The 12,312-nt window shown below is 36.0% G+C and overlaps 1 protein-coding gene across 3 annotated transcripts; it reads right to left on the reverse strand.

Annotated features, from left to right (window-relative positions):
• Positions 1-2,394: 2,394 nt before the first annotated feature.
• LOC137738089 (plasmodesmata-located protein 6) lies at positions 2,395-7,196 on the reverse strand. Of its 3 annotated transcripts, none has more exons than XR_015954589.1 (4): positions 4,067-7,196; positions 2,969-3,112; positions 2,645-2,717; positions 2,395-2,536 (listed from the first exon to the last, which is right to left on the reverse strand). XR_015954589.1 is itself a non-coding variant. In XM_068477691.2 (3 exons), exons 1-3 carry the CDS (start codon positions 4,788-4,790, stop codon positions 2,707-2,709), a joined length of 879 nt encoding a protein of 292 aa, XP_068333792.2. In that variant the 5' UTR covers positions 4,791-7,196; the 3' UTR covers positions 2,595-2,706. The 3 variants fall into 3 exon arrangements, 1 of the variants encoding a protein (XP_068333792.2); XR_011068862.2 differs by having other exon boundaries at positions 2,395-2,539; XM_068477691.2 differs by lacking the exon at positions 2,395-2,536 and having other exon boundaries at positions 2,595-2,717.
• Positions 7,197-12,312: the final 5,116 nt, after the last annotated feature.

Raw genomic sequence — 12,312 nt, forward strand, 5'->3', positions numbered from 1 at the left:
ATGATATTGTCCGCTTTGGGCCCCGACCACGCCCTCACGGTTTTGTTTTTGGGAACTCACGAGCAACTTCCCAGTGGGTCACCCATCATCGGATTGCTCTAGCCCCCTTCTCGCTTAACTTCGGAGTTCCTACGGAACCCGAAGCCAGTGAGCTCCCAAAAGGTCTCGTGCTAGGTAGGGATGGGAATATACATTTAAGGATCACTCCCCTGGGCGACGTGGGATGTCACAGATTTTATTATATGATTCATCTGCTTTAATTAGTTTATGAGGGTTTTCCTCTAGCATGATCCAAAATTGTTCATTTACTTCAAATATTTGACTTTTCTTTTATCAATTTATGCAGAAATACATTTGAAATGTGTAAGTAGCGCGTAGTACGCCGTAATTCAAAAAATGTCTTCGGCACGCACATGAGCGCGTGCATGAAGGCTAGTAGTTTATTAAATGTACTGGAATTTCTCTTATATATTATTATAAAGAACGAAAAAATAGTTTATTCATCTTCATTAGTATGTGAAGTTCCAGTTTTGAATATCGTGAATGATGAGTTCAATACTGAATTATTTTTTGATTTTATTTTTTAATAGAATTATAGCGTTAGTGGGTTAGATAGATAGTAATTATTTCTCCACCTTTTAATTATATAATACCATTGTATAAAAATATATCTAAATAAATAAACATCGGAAAGCAAGACTGATGAGAGAGTCAAATTCGCATCACTCAGTCATTTACCTGGAATCCGCTTCCTACTTAATTATATATTAAACATCATCCAGCATGTGAGGGAGACTTTGATTCCTTTTGGTGTTCGTCCCTTATCTCCAAAAGTTGCTCACCACCACTGATTTTGTTTGCCCATTGAATTTTCTAGGGAAGAAAAGGGCACTGGAGGGAGACTTGAGGTGACTGCTTTAGTGGAGAATGCCATAGCTTAGGACATCCCGCTATAGATCAAAAGGAAAGGACAAACTAAGTAATGGTGATGGTTATTATCTTATCCATTATTTTTATATGAGTTTAAATTTCGAGATCTGTATATTGTATAAATACAAATTTCTAAATTTAAATGCATTCAAAATAATAAATAAGGTGATGAACATTACCAACCTTCAACTGTGACTAGAAAAATGCACTCAATAAATTGGGTTGGGCGATTGGCTTACATGCATATTCATGTTCTCGTCAACTCACAGAGACTAAAAGCAGGAGTTAAAGTTATGAGGTGTATACACGCATACATTCATATATGCATGGATTAATTAGATTGGATTTTTCGATGGCAATTGTTGAGATAAAGATCATAGGAAGGTTCATAAAATTCTGTCCAAGTAGATTAGGACAGAAATGAAAATTCCTATAGCCTATTAGGGGCTAAAAGCAACATCAGAAGGGTTTGGGCTAAAAGCAACATCAGAAGGACACAAACCATGTAAGAGAGAGAGAGAGAGAGAGAGAGAGAGAGAGAGGGAAGGTTCTGCACGGTTGATGAATATATATTCTACTTAGTCTAGTGGCATCCTAATCTTACTCTTAATTTCTTAATTATTGGCCAATTGAATTTGAATCCACGACTAATTGTGCTTTTAAAATATTAGTTGGTCGTTTGTACTGAAAGCATTTTATATCAGACAACTTTGCCTTAATCATTGTTGCTTTGGATCATCATTAAATATTTCTTATATCCAATATTATCTTTATTGGGTAAGTTTTTTAGCGTAATTGTATGACACTATATCGGTATCACTAATTTAATCATGTTATAACACGTATATTTATATGTTAATATTATACAACTTAAGTTCAAGACATATCAAGCTTGTCGTGTACTCATATTATGATATGTGGATGAGTAGTAACACGAGTGTTGATCTCACCTTCACGGTGAACAATTTCCTCATTTTCTTGACCAATTCTTTGTTCTTGAATGTTAGGCGGAGCAATGCAGAATCAAATATGAGTTGGTGGATTGCAGAAAGCTACATTGCTCAGATGCTAACACTTAAACCAGGCCCATGGCACTGATATTGAAGATTGGAACTGCAGAATTAATAAACTTTGAATTTGCATGAAATTATTTTACTTTAAACTTTTATATGAAAAGTTGCCCACTGTATAAAAAGTCACCAAAAGTCCCATAACGCCCAACAAAAGCAATAAAGAAAAGCATCACAAAGAATACTTTTCTCAGAAGTTGATGCTGTTTAATGAGTTTTGACGCAATAGAAATGTTGCTTTTTTAAAACCGAAATGTTAAATGTTTGAATTATGAAAATAACTTCTTTACAAAGCAAGAGTAAGATTATGTACGATCGACATCCCCAGGCGATCCTCGTAAAGTTGAAAGCTTTATTAGCTCAAGATTGCCCTTTTAAGAGTAGTTAAGTGGGATTAGTAGAGGAATCTTTGAGCCTTTTTTTTCTTATTATTGATCAAGGTTTACATTTCACTTGTTTCAAGGTTGCCCTTTATACATCTTTCTTCCTTTCTATCCATCCTCACTGTTCTTTTGCAAAAGGCAATATGCCAGAAACTACTACATCAAAGAGAGAGAGCAATGTAGGCAGAGAGAAGAAGTTGAATTTCGAAGCAAAAAAAAAAAAAAAAAAAAAAACGAGACACCAAAAGACAGCTAAATTACCAGGCTTAGCTAGGAACATTTGCTCTGCTTTCATCCAGAACTATCCACAATCTGCATTTTATTTATTTACAACCTGCACAGTTTGTAAAAGAGTTTAATAAGAATTATGATCTTGTATCGTATTATTTGGGAAAGGCTTACATAAATTCCTATGGACATCACCATGATTTTTCAAATTTAATATACACTGTTACATGTAGAGTTAAAATAAATAACATTGCATTATTGATCTCAAATATCATAATTCATATAAGTCTCTTTCGTATGCTCAGGCTTATTGGGCAAAGTGGGGTCCGAGAGCAGAGAAAGAGCTTTGATTTGTACCTTTTTCATGACAGTCCAATTTTTTCCAGTAGTGGGAAACAACTACGGTGAGCAGTGCAGCGGCTGCTACGATTCCGATGAGTATTGCAAGTGTCTTGTCAAGAACTTCATTGTTATCGTCATTGTTATCGTCATCATCATGATCTAAAGCAGAACAAAAAAAAAAAAAACAAAAAAGGAAACAAGAACATCAAACACTACGTAAACAGTTCACCTTTATGCACGTACAGCAAACAGATTAAAGTAACAATCATGCAATAAATTCAATGATTAATATGGTGATTCGATGCAATTAAGCTTGGTTGATGAGATTTTGATATATTGGCGACTCTATTTTTATTAAAAAAATAATACAAATATAGTATAAAAGATATAATTAGAGTAAAATTACTCGGACTTGCTTCAAGTACTCTGAATATCACTACTTTCATGCTAGAGTAGTAAAATGGGTCTCATTTATCCTATTGACATGCAAACTAAAAAGGAAACTATGAGCTTTTTGAAACACGAGAAAGTCCTATTATTTACCATATAACCTAATCTTAGGCATCTTTACGTTTTTTTTTTTTTTTTTTTTACAAAGTTCAATTAGCAAAAAATACCATTGACATTAAAAGTGCCTAAAAAATAATCATCACACACTCATCTTCTATATAAAATAAAAAATAAAAAAATACATGACAATTAAGAATGTCGATAACAATTTCCCCATCCAACGTCCCATCATGAAAAGAAAAGAAGAACATATTCATGCGTGATGTTTATGCAATGAGAGCCAAAGTGCTCAATACTTGGTCTCCTAAACTGCAAATCCATCATCGATCAAACTGAACGTAACAACCACTCTGAAAAACAAAGTACTTGAATATTCCTAATCACCACCAAACACCTCCCTTAGCAACACATACACAACACGAGCATAATTAATTAGTACATTAAACCAAACCTACTCACTAATTAAATACACTAATACATAAAAACGAAAAAAAGGAGAGAATAATCAGAAGAAAAGTGAATTTACCAAAACAACCATTCAGAGAATAAATAACCAAAAACCAGAAGGAGGAAACCACCATCCAGGGTGGCGAAACATCTTACCATGACCGTCGTTCGAGTTATATCTACTTTCCGAGTAGCGCGCGTAGCACTTAGCCAAGAATATGTCGCCCCACGAGCTGGTCCCGCACCCGGACCTGAGCTGTCCGACGGCTCCCGACAGACAATCCTGGCACTCGCTCGGACTCAAATCCCCGACACACTGCGCCACGCCCCGAACATTCCGGGAGCCGCTAACCCTGTATGGCTTGTAGGTCCCATCTCCGGTCCCCAGATTCGCCAGCACGGCATCCAGGTCGGTCAACGCATCCGAGTCAAACCCATTCGACGGCCCACATTTCTTAACCACCAGTGTCTTGTCCTCCACCCCTAAGAACGCCGCGTTGTCGTACTTCACAAAGCAGCCCTCGAGCTGCAACGCGCCCCCGCAGGAGTTGACGCATAGGGTGCCGAGTTGACTCACCGCGCGAGTGACGCACTGGGAGCAGTCATTGCTGCTGAGGTCGCCGCGGCATTGGAAGAGGCCGTAAAGGATGTCCTGGGAGCCGGTGGAGCTGCTGCCGGGGAAGGTGAAGTTGTTGTAGGTGGAGAACATGGCTGAGTTGACCAGGGAGGTGAGGACCGAGTTCACTTTCGACTCGTAGGGCGAACCCGGAAGGTATTTTGTCTGGGAACAGCCGCTGAAGACGAAGGAGGTGGTTGCGGAGGATGATGGAGTTGCGAGGAAGGAAACAGTGAGTAGGAAAACAAATACAGAAGACATCATGATTTGAGTTGTGATGTGGTGGTTGCAGCAAGTTAGAAGAGAGAGAGAGAGAGAGAAGTGGGAAGAAATATAGGGTTTTTGAATTATGAAGTGTGAAGATTCAAGGGGTTGTCAATGGAGTGCTTTCAAGTAACAAATTGGAAAGGAGTAAACTGCAGCACCTCTTTTAGTTTGTGTGTGTGTGTGTGAGAGAAAGAGAGAGAAAGAGGATGTATGTGTGTGTGAGATAGATAGAGGAAGAGAGAAAGAGAGGTAAGGTTGCTTTGGGGGGATTTTACGTAAGGGAGTGAGAAACTCGATGGTTTGGTGCATATATGAATAATGATGGATTATTTTGAAGCCAAAAGGCTATGGGTTGGATGAGCGTGACTCACTAGCGAGTAATCTTTTCCAATGCAACAATCCAGCGTTCTCTTTACGTTATGTAATCATACATATTATTTATTAATACAAAAAATTATTTATGTACATGTATTTTCTCTTTGTATAATCCTCCATTTGTTTGTTCATTGATTTTTCTTTTTACGAGTTTAAAAATGACCATATAAAGAAAAAATTGTTGTTGATATTATACTCTAGTAATTTAGGATTCGTTTAGAAATGCTTTGCTTTTAAAATGACTGAAACTGCTTTGGTCATATTAATTTTGGATTCCAAAAGCACTTAAAATGCTTTTTAGAATAAACGACAGACATGTGCTTCTTGCATAAAGTATTCAAGTGCTTTTTAAAGATCAACTTGAATTTTTACTAAGAATTAATTTCAAAAACATTTTCTCTAACAAAACTTTCAATCATCCTAAAAACACTTCTACACTAACTCTTAAATTAATCTTTTAAGACTTGAATGAATAACACCATATATGACTATGATCGTCACTAAAAAATTCTTTTCAATCAAACTCGTACTAAAGTATAGTAATTGATGGTTATGAAGCATGTGGGTGTTAGTTAAAAGCTTAGTTGGCTTCAAATTAGTGAGTTTAAAAGTCAATTATGGTTGAGGGGACTGGTTACGATTGACCACGTCATCATAAAAAAGTAGTCTGCAGGATGACTTTGACTACTTCTACCGGTTGGTCCTCTTCCAATAACACGCAACTTGATTGATTTGTTTTTACGAATCATCGGCTAATGATACTTTTAAAGTTTAAGTAATTTCAAAGAAGGATACTTTTAACATTTAAATTATGAGATCTTTTGATATAGGCGCTTTAGTTTTGAATTTTCTAAATTAAACATCCATGTCTTTTAGTGATTTGATTAAACTTTTTTTTTTGTCATAATTTTGGTGCTATATGCACATTATATTGTAACAAATTTCCTATAATCTAACATTTTGATTACACTCTCCTCCGTTAGAGATAATTGTGAAAAAAAAAAGTTGGTTAGATTCAATTTATTTTCACAATAATGCTACAATTTAACAATAATTATCTACGATTTAAGATATTTTCTTTCCAAAATAGTTTAAAATATTTTTAAATCTCCCAAAATCAAACGTACAAAAATAAGTTTTTCTTTTAGTACGTTAAAAGAAAATAGGATTGAGAATAATATAAACGTACCAATACACAATGTGTACAAAATAAAACATACCAAAATAAAAATAATGTACCAATATTAACAATATCAAATCAAACGTACCAAAATTGTAACATCCCGTCCCGAAACTAAAGAAACGTACGTGTGAAATTACCGTTTTACCCCCTAGTTCGTTTTTTTTCGGGTAGTTTTGTGTTGTGTGGGTTGTGGGACCACACACACTCATACACTCTCTTTTCTCCCGGGATTCTCTCCCTCATTCCCTCACTCTTTGTCTCTCTGTCTCTGTCTCAGTCTCTCTCTCTCTCCCCGAGTTCCTCTCTTCTTCTTCTTCCTTCTTCAACACACACGGCCACACATACAAACATAATCAAACCTGCACCAATTAAGAAACTAAGACCACCATCGTGTTCGTGGAGCTGAGAGGAGTTCAAAGGTGCCATTTTCAGGTAAGGATATCGTTGTTTTCACGTCGATATCGCCTTGGCCGATTTGAACACTGTTCATGCAAACCTAATCTAGCTTGTTTTTGGAATTTCTAAGCTTGTAGTTGTGTTTGTGAGGTTCCAAGGAGCCTCGGAGTGGTTCGTTGGGTGAGTTTGGACGTCGGGATCGTCCTGTGCAAAGTTGGCCGAACTTGGATCGTTGTTGCAGGTGAGATTCCTTAATTTTTAGGCCTTAAAAGTAGTCCAACGTGATTCTACTAGTCCTAAGCTTCATTTTGGTATAAAGAACGTGAAATTTGGTTGAAAAACGAAGGAGAAAACAAAGTTAGAAATTTTTCCAGTTTTCCGGCGCCGTCGCCGGCGCCGGAGGTTCGCCGGAGAAGAAAGGGGAATATTCCGTTAAGTCTAACGGAATATTCCTAACGGCAGTGACAGAATCCGGTTAGATTTGACGGAATATTCCGTCAGTTAACGGAATATTCCTGACGGCGTCAACTGACGCCGTCAGTGTGCAGTGCACGTGGGCCGCGCGTGGGGGCGCGTAGGTCCGTGCGTGTTCAGGCGCGTGGGGGCGCGTGCGTGGTCCAAAAATTTTTCTAAAAATATGGGCGTGATCCTGAGGTTGTGTAGGTCACGTTGGTATATTCATTTGTCCAATTTGAGCAATGTATGAGAAGTTATTACGAGAAGTTGCTTAGGTGCTTTTAAATTAATGTTTTCGTAACTTTGTCGCGTATAGGTGATTCGTTTTCCGAGGACGAGCGTACACACTCGAGGCAGGGGGGCTACGACCCTTCTAATTATCAGTGAGTGGGCTTTTGTTTTCCGTATATACCTATATACCTCTAAATTCCCAGAAATAGAATAGAAAAGGTTATATGTTTTATGTCATGCATCATTTGAATATTGTTTACGCATCATCACGTGCATTGGTAATTGGCATACATATATATATATGTGTAATTGGTGCTGTGGACGCACAGGTAAGTGCCAGGTAAGCGGTATTCATGTGGTTATGCATTCCTGTTTATTATGCAATGGTAGTTTGAGAGGTTTAGAGAGCTCATAATCTGCACCCCCGGTGTTAGTGCTCCCGCCCAGGGCCAGGGCACAGCCTTCACGTGTATGTTCACCAGCACCGCATGCTCACCTTGGATCCAAGTTAGGTGCAAGCCTGTCGTACAGACCACATTAGGTGGTTCCGACTTGTAGGTGACCCGCGATTATCGCACAGCTTCACGTGATCGTAGCACTAGAGCATACATATATATAATACACCCATCTTGTCGTACAGACCACGTTAGGTGGTTCCGACTCGTGTGCAGATTCAGTTATTGAGTTGAGAGTGGAGCTCTAGATTCAGCCGTACAGGTCACGTTAGGTGACTCCCGGCTGCCATATTATATATATTCAATGTGAATTACGCTTGAGCATTAATATTTGATTATGAGATTCTGTTGTGGCATATTCTCAAGCATGAATGGCATATTGTGAGCATGAATGGCATATGGTGGAGCATGATTGACATATCTATACATACGTATATATGTTCATTTTCTGGGAAGTATACAAGTTTTACGGCGAGGGGTTAGAATGTGTTTTGCTAAAGAGTTTTCAAAGAACTTTGTTTTTGCCCACTCACGCTTTTGTTTTTGCACCCCTCCAGGTTCTAGTGGTCTAGCAAGTTCGGTGGTTTATCCCAGAGGGCGTCCCGGCATTTCTGACAGACATTCACCATTGTAGGGTCACCTTCGGGTGTAATTATGTCGTATCTTTTCCTTTTGGACTGTTGTAGACTTGCTCTGAATTGTGTCTCACATACACTAGTACTTTGTATGCTATTAAGTTTTTAATTATTAGTACTTTTATATTACTATATCATTAGCTTCCGCACGCGCACATGGTTACGTCACCTTCGTGTGACGGCCAGCACGCCCTGATCTCGGTCGGGGTGTGTCAAAAATTGCAAATAAACATACCTGCATATAATATATAGACATATTGTATTGTACCTAATAATAATTCGTCAACAACTATACTTAAAAACAAAGCAAAAAAAAAAAAAATATATATATATATATATAATTTCACAAAAAAATTGAAAAAATTACACAGAGCTTTTATGTTGATCACCAACTATTTGAAAAAGAAAAAACCATTTGGAAAAAGAAATAATATTAAATGTTTGCATAACAAAAAAAAAAAAAAAACTATGATCGAAAAAACTTATTTGGAAGAAGAGAAAATATAGTTTAATAACTAATATCTCCACTAAATAAGGAAAAGTGCATCATGCATATAAAAGGATAAATTCAAAAATTATTTTAATTTTAAAAATAGAGATAATTATTTGTCAAAGCACTTTAATCCAATTTTTAAAAAGTCAAGATGTTTAATCTAAATGATATAAAAAAAATTGTAGAAGATTCTAATTTTCCCTAAATTATTATTAAATTATGAGTGTGTGAGTAAAAAATGAAAGCTTTTAGAAACATTAACATAATGTGAGTAAATATTTTGTGGTTTGAAAAGTAGCTAATTAAGTTGGTCCATACTCAAGGGTCCACAATAATTCAACTGATTTTTTACTTAAAACTGGCTAAGGCTTAATTAATGTGACTACCATGGCCTCCAAAGTTAGGTGTAGCTTTGAATTTATATCTACACAGACATCTCCTCTTATTCGTAATAAGATAACAATCAATCCTAAACGAGTTCAATTGAGATAGATCACAAAGAGGCCAAATTAGGAACTCCGCGTACAAGTGATAAGTCATTAACTACATATACACATTCGGTCATCTATGTATTACAAATTACAATAAAATTACAATAACAAATACATAAAGAGGAGTTTTTAAAATGCGAGATCCAAAAACATATCTCTCCTTGGCACTGGTAGTAAGTACTCTATGGTTCGGGTCTTTAGCAGGTTTATTGATAGAGATCAATCGTTTTTTTCCGGATGTGTTGATATTCTCCTTTTTTTCATTCTAGCTATCGATATGGGAAGGGGGAAGAAAATTAGAGATACAATCAAATATCTATAACTAATCCCTACCCCTCCCTTCTTTTTTTTCTTTGTTTTTTCCTTTTTTTTTTCACTTATTCTTTCTGGAAAAAAAAAAATAGAGTTTTGAGTGCAGAAGATTTGATGTCGAAAAAAAAAAAAAATCATTTGGCAAACAAAACTACATAAAGAAAATTTGAATTCATTGCAAAGGGCGGCCACACTTTCCTGTCCAATCGAACTAAGTGGAAATCAGCTAATTAATTACAGAAAGATGAATCTTACGAGGAGGGGAAGAAACTTATTATTTGTTCAACGTCTAGCGTGACAAGTTTATTAATCAGTGATTACATAATTAATTAAGACGTGATTAATCCGTCACAAGAATTAGATTCAAATTTTTAGTCAGTAAGATGCAAAAAGAAGGATGATGGATAAAGAAACGAGCATTAAACAAATCGTAAGTAGCGTATATAATTAGTTTTTACGATATGATCTTATCCTTATGAATATTCAGGCTCTTGCACGTCTCTATTGATATGATAGAAAATGAAGCTTATGTACATTTTTTCAATATTTTTAATGATAGGAACACAAAACCTACACATTTCTAAAATTTAAATTCAACTATCTACTTCATGTTCATGATGAGTTGCATCACACGAAGCAAAAACCTTTTTTTATTTTTATTTTTATTTTTTTTATTTTTATTTTTATTGTGAATGAGAGGTACCAAAATTGATGTTCCCATCACTATTGTTTTTCAAATATATCAGAGTAACAACTAATATTTTATGTTTCATGATAAGTAATTTTTAATATTTATATACATAATTGGTTAGATCTGGATACACACATTTTGATATTTATTTTACATGGTCTATTTTGTAATGTATTTTAACGATCCGAACCATCTATATTTAGTACATCATTCATATATCATACTTGTAAAGAGTTAGACAAAACCAAAATTATTCAAATATTCATTTGCAATGAAGAAAATAAACGGATATGGTTCTACAAAGAAACACTAAATCTAATCCAAACGGTCATATGATTTTGGGGTCGGGTGATTTTTGGTGGACATAATCTTTAAGGTAAGACATAAAAGATAAATGATTGGATCATTTGAAATATATTACGGAGTGAACCAACAAATATATGTGTAAAAAAACATGATATCTTTCGTCAAATTATGAAGAAAGGTCTAAATTATATTTATAAAGAAGAGATGGCAAACCAGTACACATAGAAAACTAGAATCAAGAAAGAAAAAAAACTTGTGTGTGTAAAAGATTAGACAAGCCGAACTACATGCAGGTTATATCATACATTAAAAAATATTGATGATTCGTGCACATGTACACTATATCTATATTTTTAACCCTAGAGCCATTTTATTTTTAAGTATGGACGTTATAAAGTAAATCATCCATGCTTTACGCCATGCCAAAGCAAATGTACAGTATGAAAGACAAATGAAATGGATTGATTCCAATGTACGTGTTTTGGAAAAGAACACTCCTTAGTAATATTATTCCATGCTTTTTGTCACACAAATTCCAAGTCTTTGTTGAAAGAAAAACTTGCACGTGGGATTGTTAATTGTGGAAAAAAAAAAGCAAGCAAAAGAAGGGAACTTCCTTTCCATCGAATGGGAAATTTCAGGAAAAGACAGGTGTGATGGAGATGCAACATTGCAAGAGGAGAGAGGGAACAAAAGGGAGGGTCCCCTTCAATAATATGGCAATAATATAGTGAAGTTTCGTAGTTATACAATGGAAAGTGATGGTTTTGTACTAATTAGGGTTGATTGAGTTGATAAGGATCAGTCTCTTTGATAGTCCAAAGCTTCAGTTCGAGTTTTGCTACTGACAATCCTTCTTGGTGGGTAATTTGTAAAAACAAAAAAATGGATTAAGATCCTGCAAATTCTCAAAGAGGCTTATGATATGCTTTAACTCTGAAATGAGATAGCCACCCCTTATCCTAAACTTTTTTTATCCAAAAAAAAGTGAGGGGTATTGTCTTCCATCGATGGCTTTTGAATTATGATGTGGCCACAATACATAAGATTAACAAATTGTCAGCTTGCCCCTCCATGCCACCACAGCTTGCTTTTATTTTATGTGCTAGATTAATTAACTTCACCAGCGGACTCGGGTCAGCTGCCCATGGCCATGGCCAACCATGCCGATTGATCATGTGAAATGGTTGTGGGTCTAAACGTATTATTGAAAAGGTAGCAGATGTTTGCTCCGATTTGATTTACAACTCAAATCTCTTATATTTTTGCTCGACTGGTAAAAGAGCTAGACTTTTTTGGTACACATAACGAAATTGAATCCTACTATCATCGTACTCGTGATTCGTTTCCCGTCATTCACGCCACTTGGGCAACCCGCAAGGCTGAAATTTGTTACTTACATGAGTTAGATTGCGTGAGTTTGTACCATTCATTATATAAGAGCAAGTACATCTAAAAGCGCAAGCAAGAGTACTAACTGACTCAAAGGGTACCA

This window comes from Pyrus communis, chromosome 13, assembly GCF_041283825.1.
Source record: "Pyrus communis isolate YQ-2024b chromosome 13, ASM4128382v1, whole genome shotgun sequence".
NCBI lineage: Eukaryota > Viridiplantae > Streptophyta > Magnoliopsida > Rosales > Rosaceae > Pyrus > Pyrus communis.

What these genes read in the sequence shown, in the direction of transcription:
- LOC137738089 (XM_068477691.2), bottom strand. Translation starts at nt 4,790, where the DNA reads ATGATGTCTTCTGTATTTGTTTTCCTACTCACTGTTTCCTTCCTCGCA. An exon ending in TAACTCGAACGACGGTCATG is followed by an intron (nt 3,113 to 4,066) that starts GTAAGATGTTTC and finishes GTTCTGCTTTAG; the next exon opens with ATCATGATGATGACGATAAC.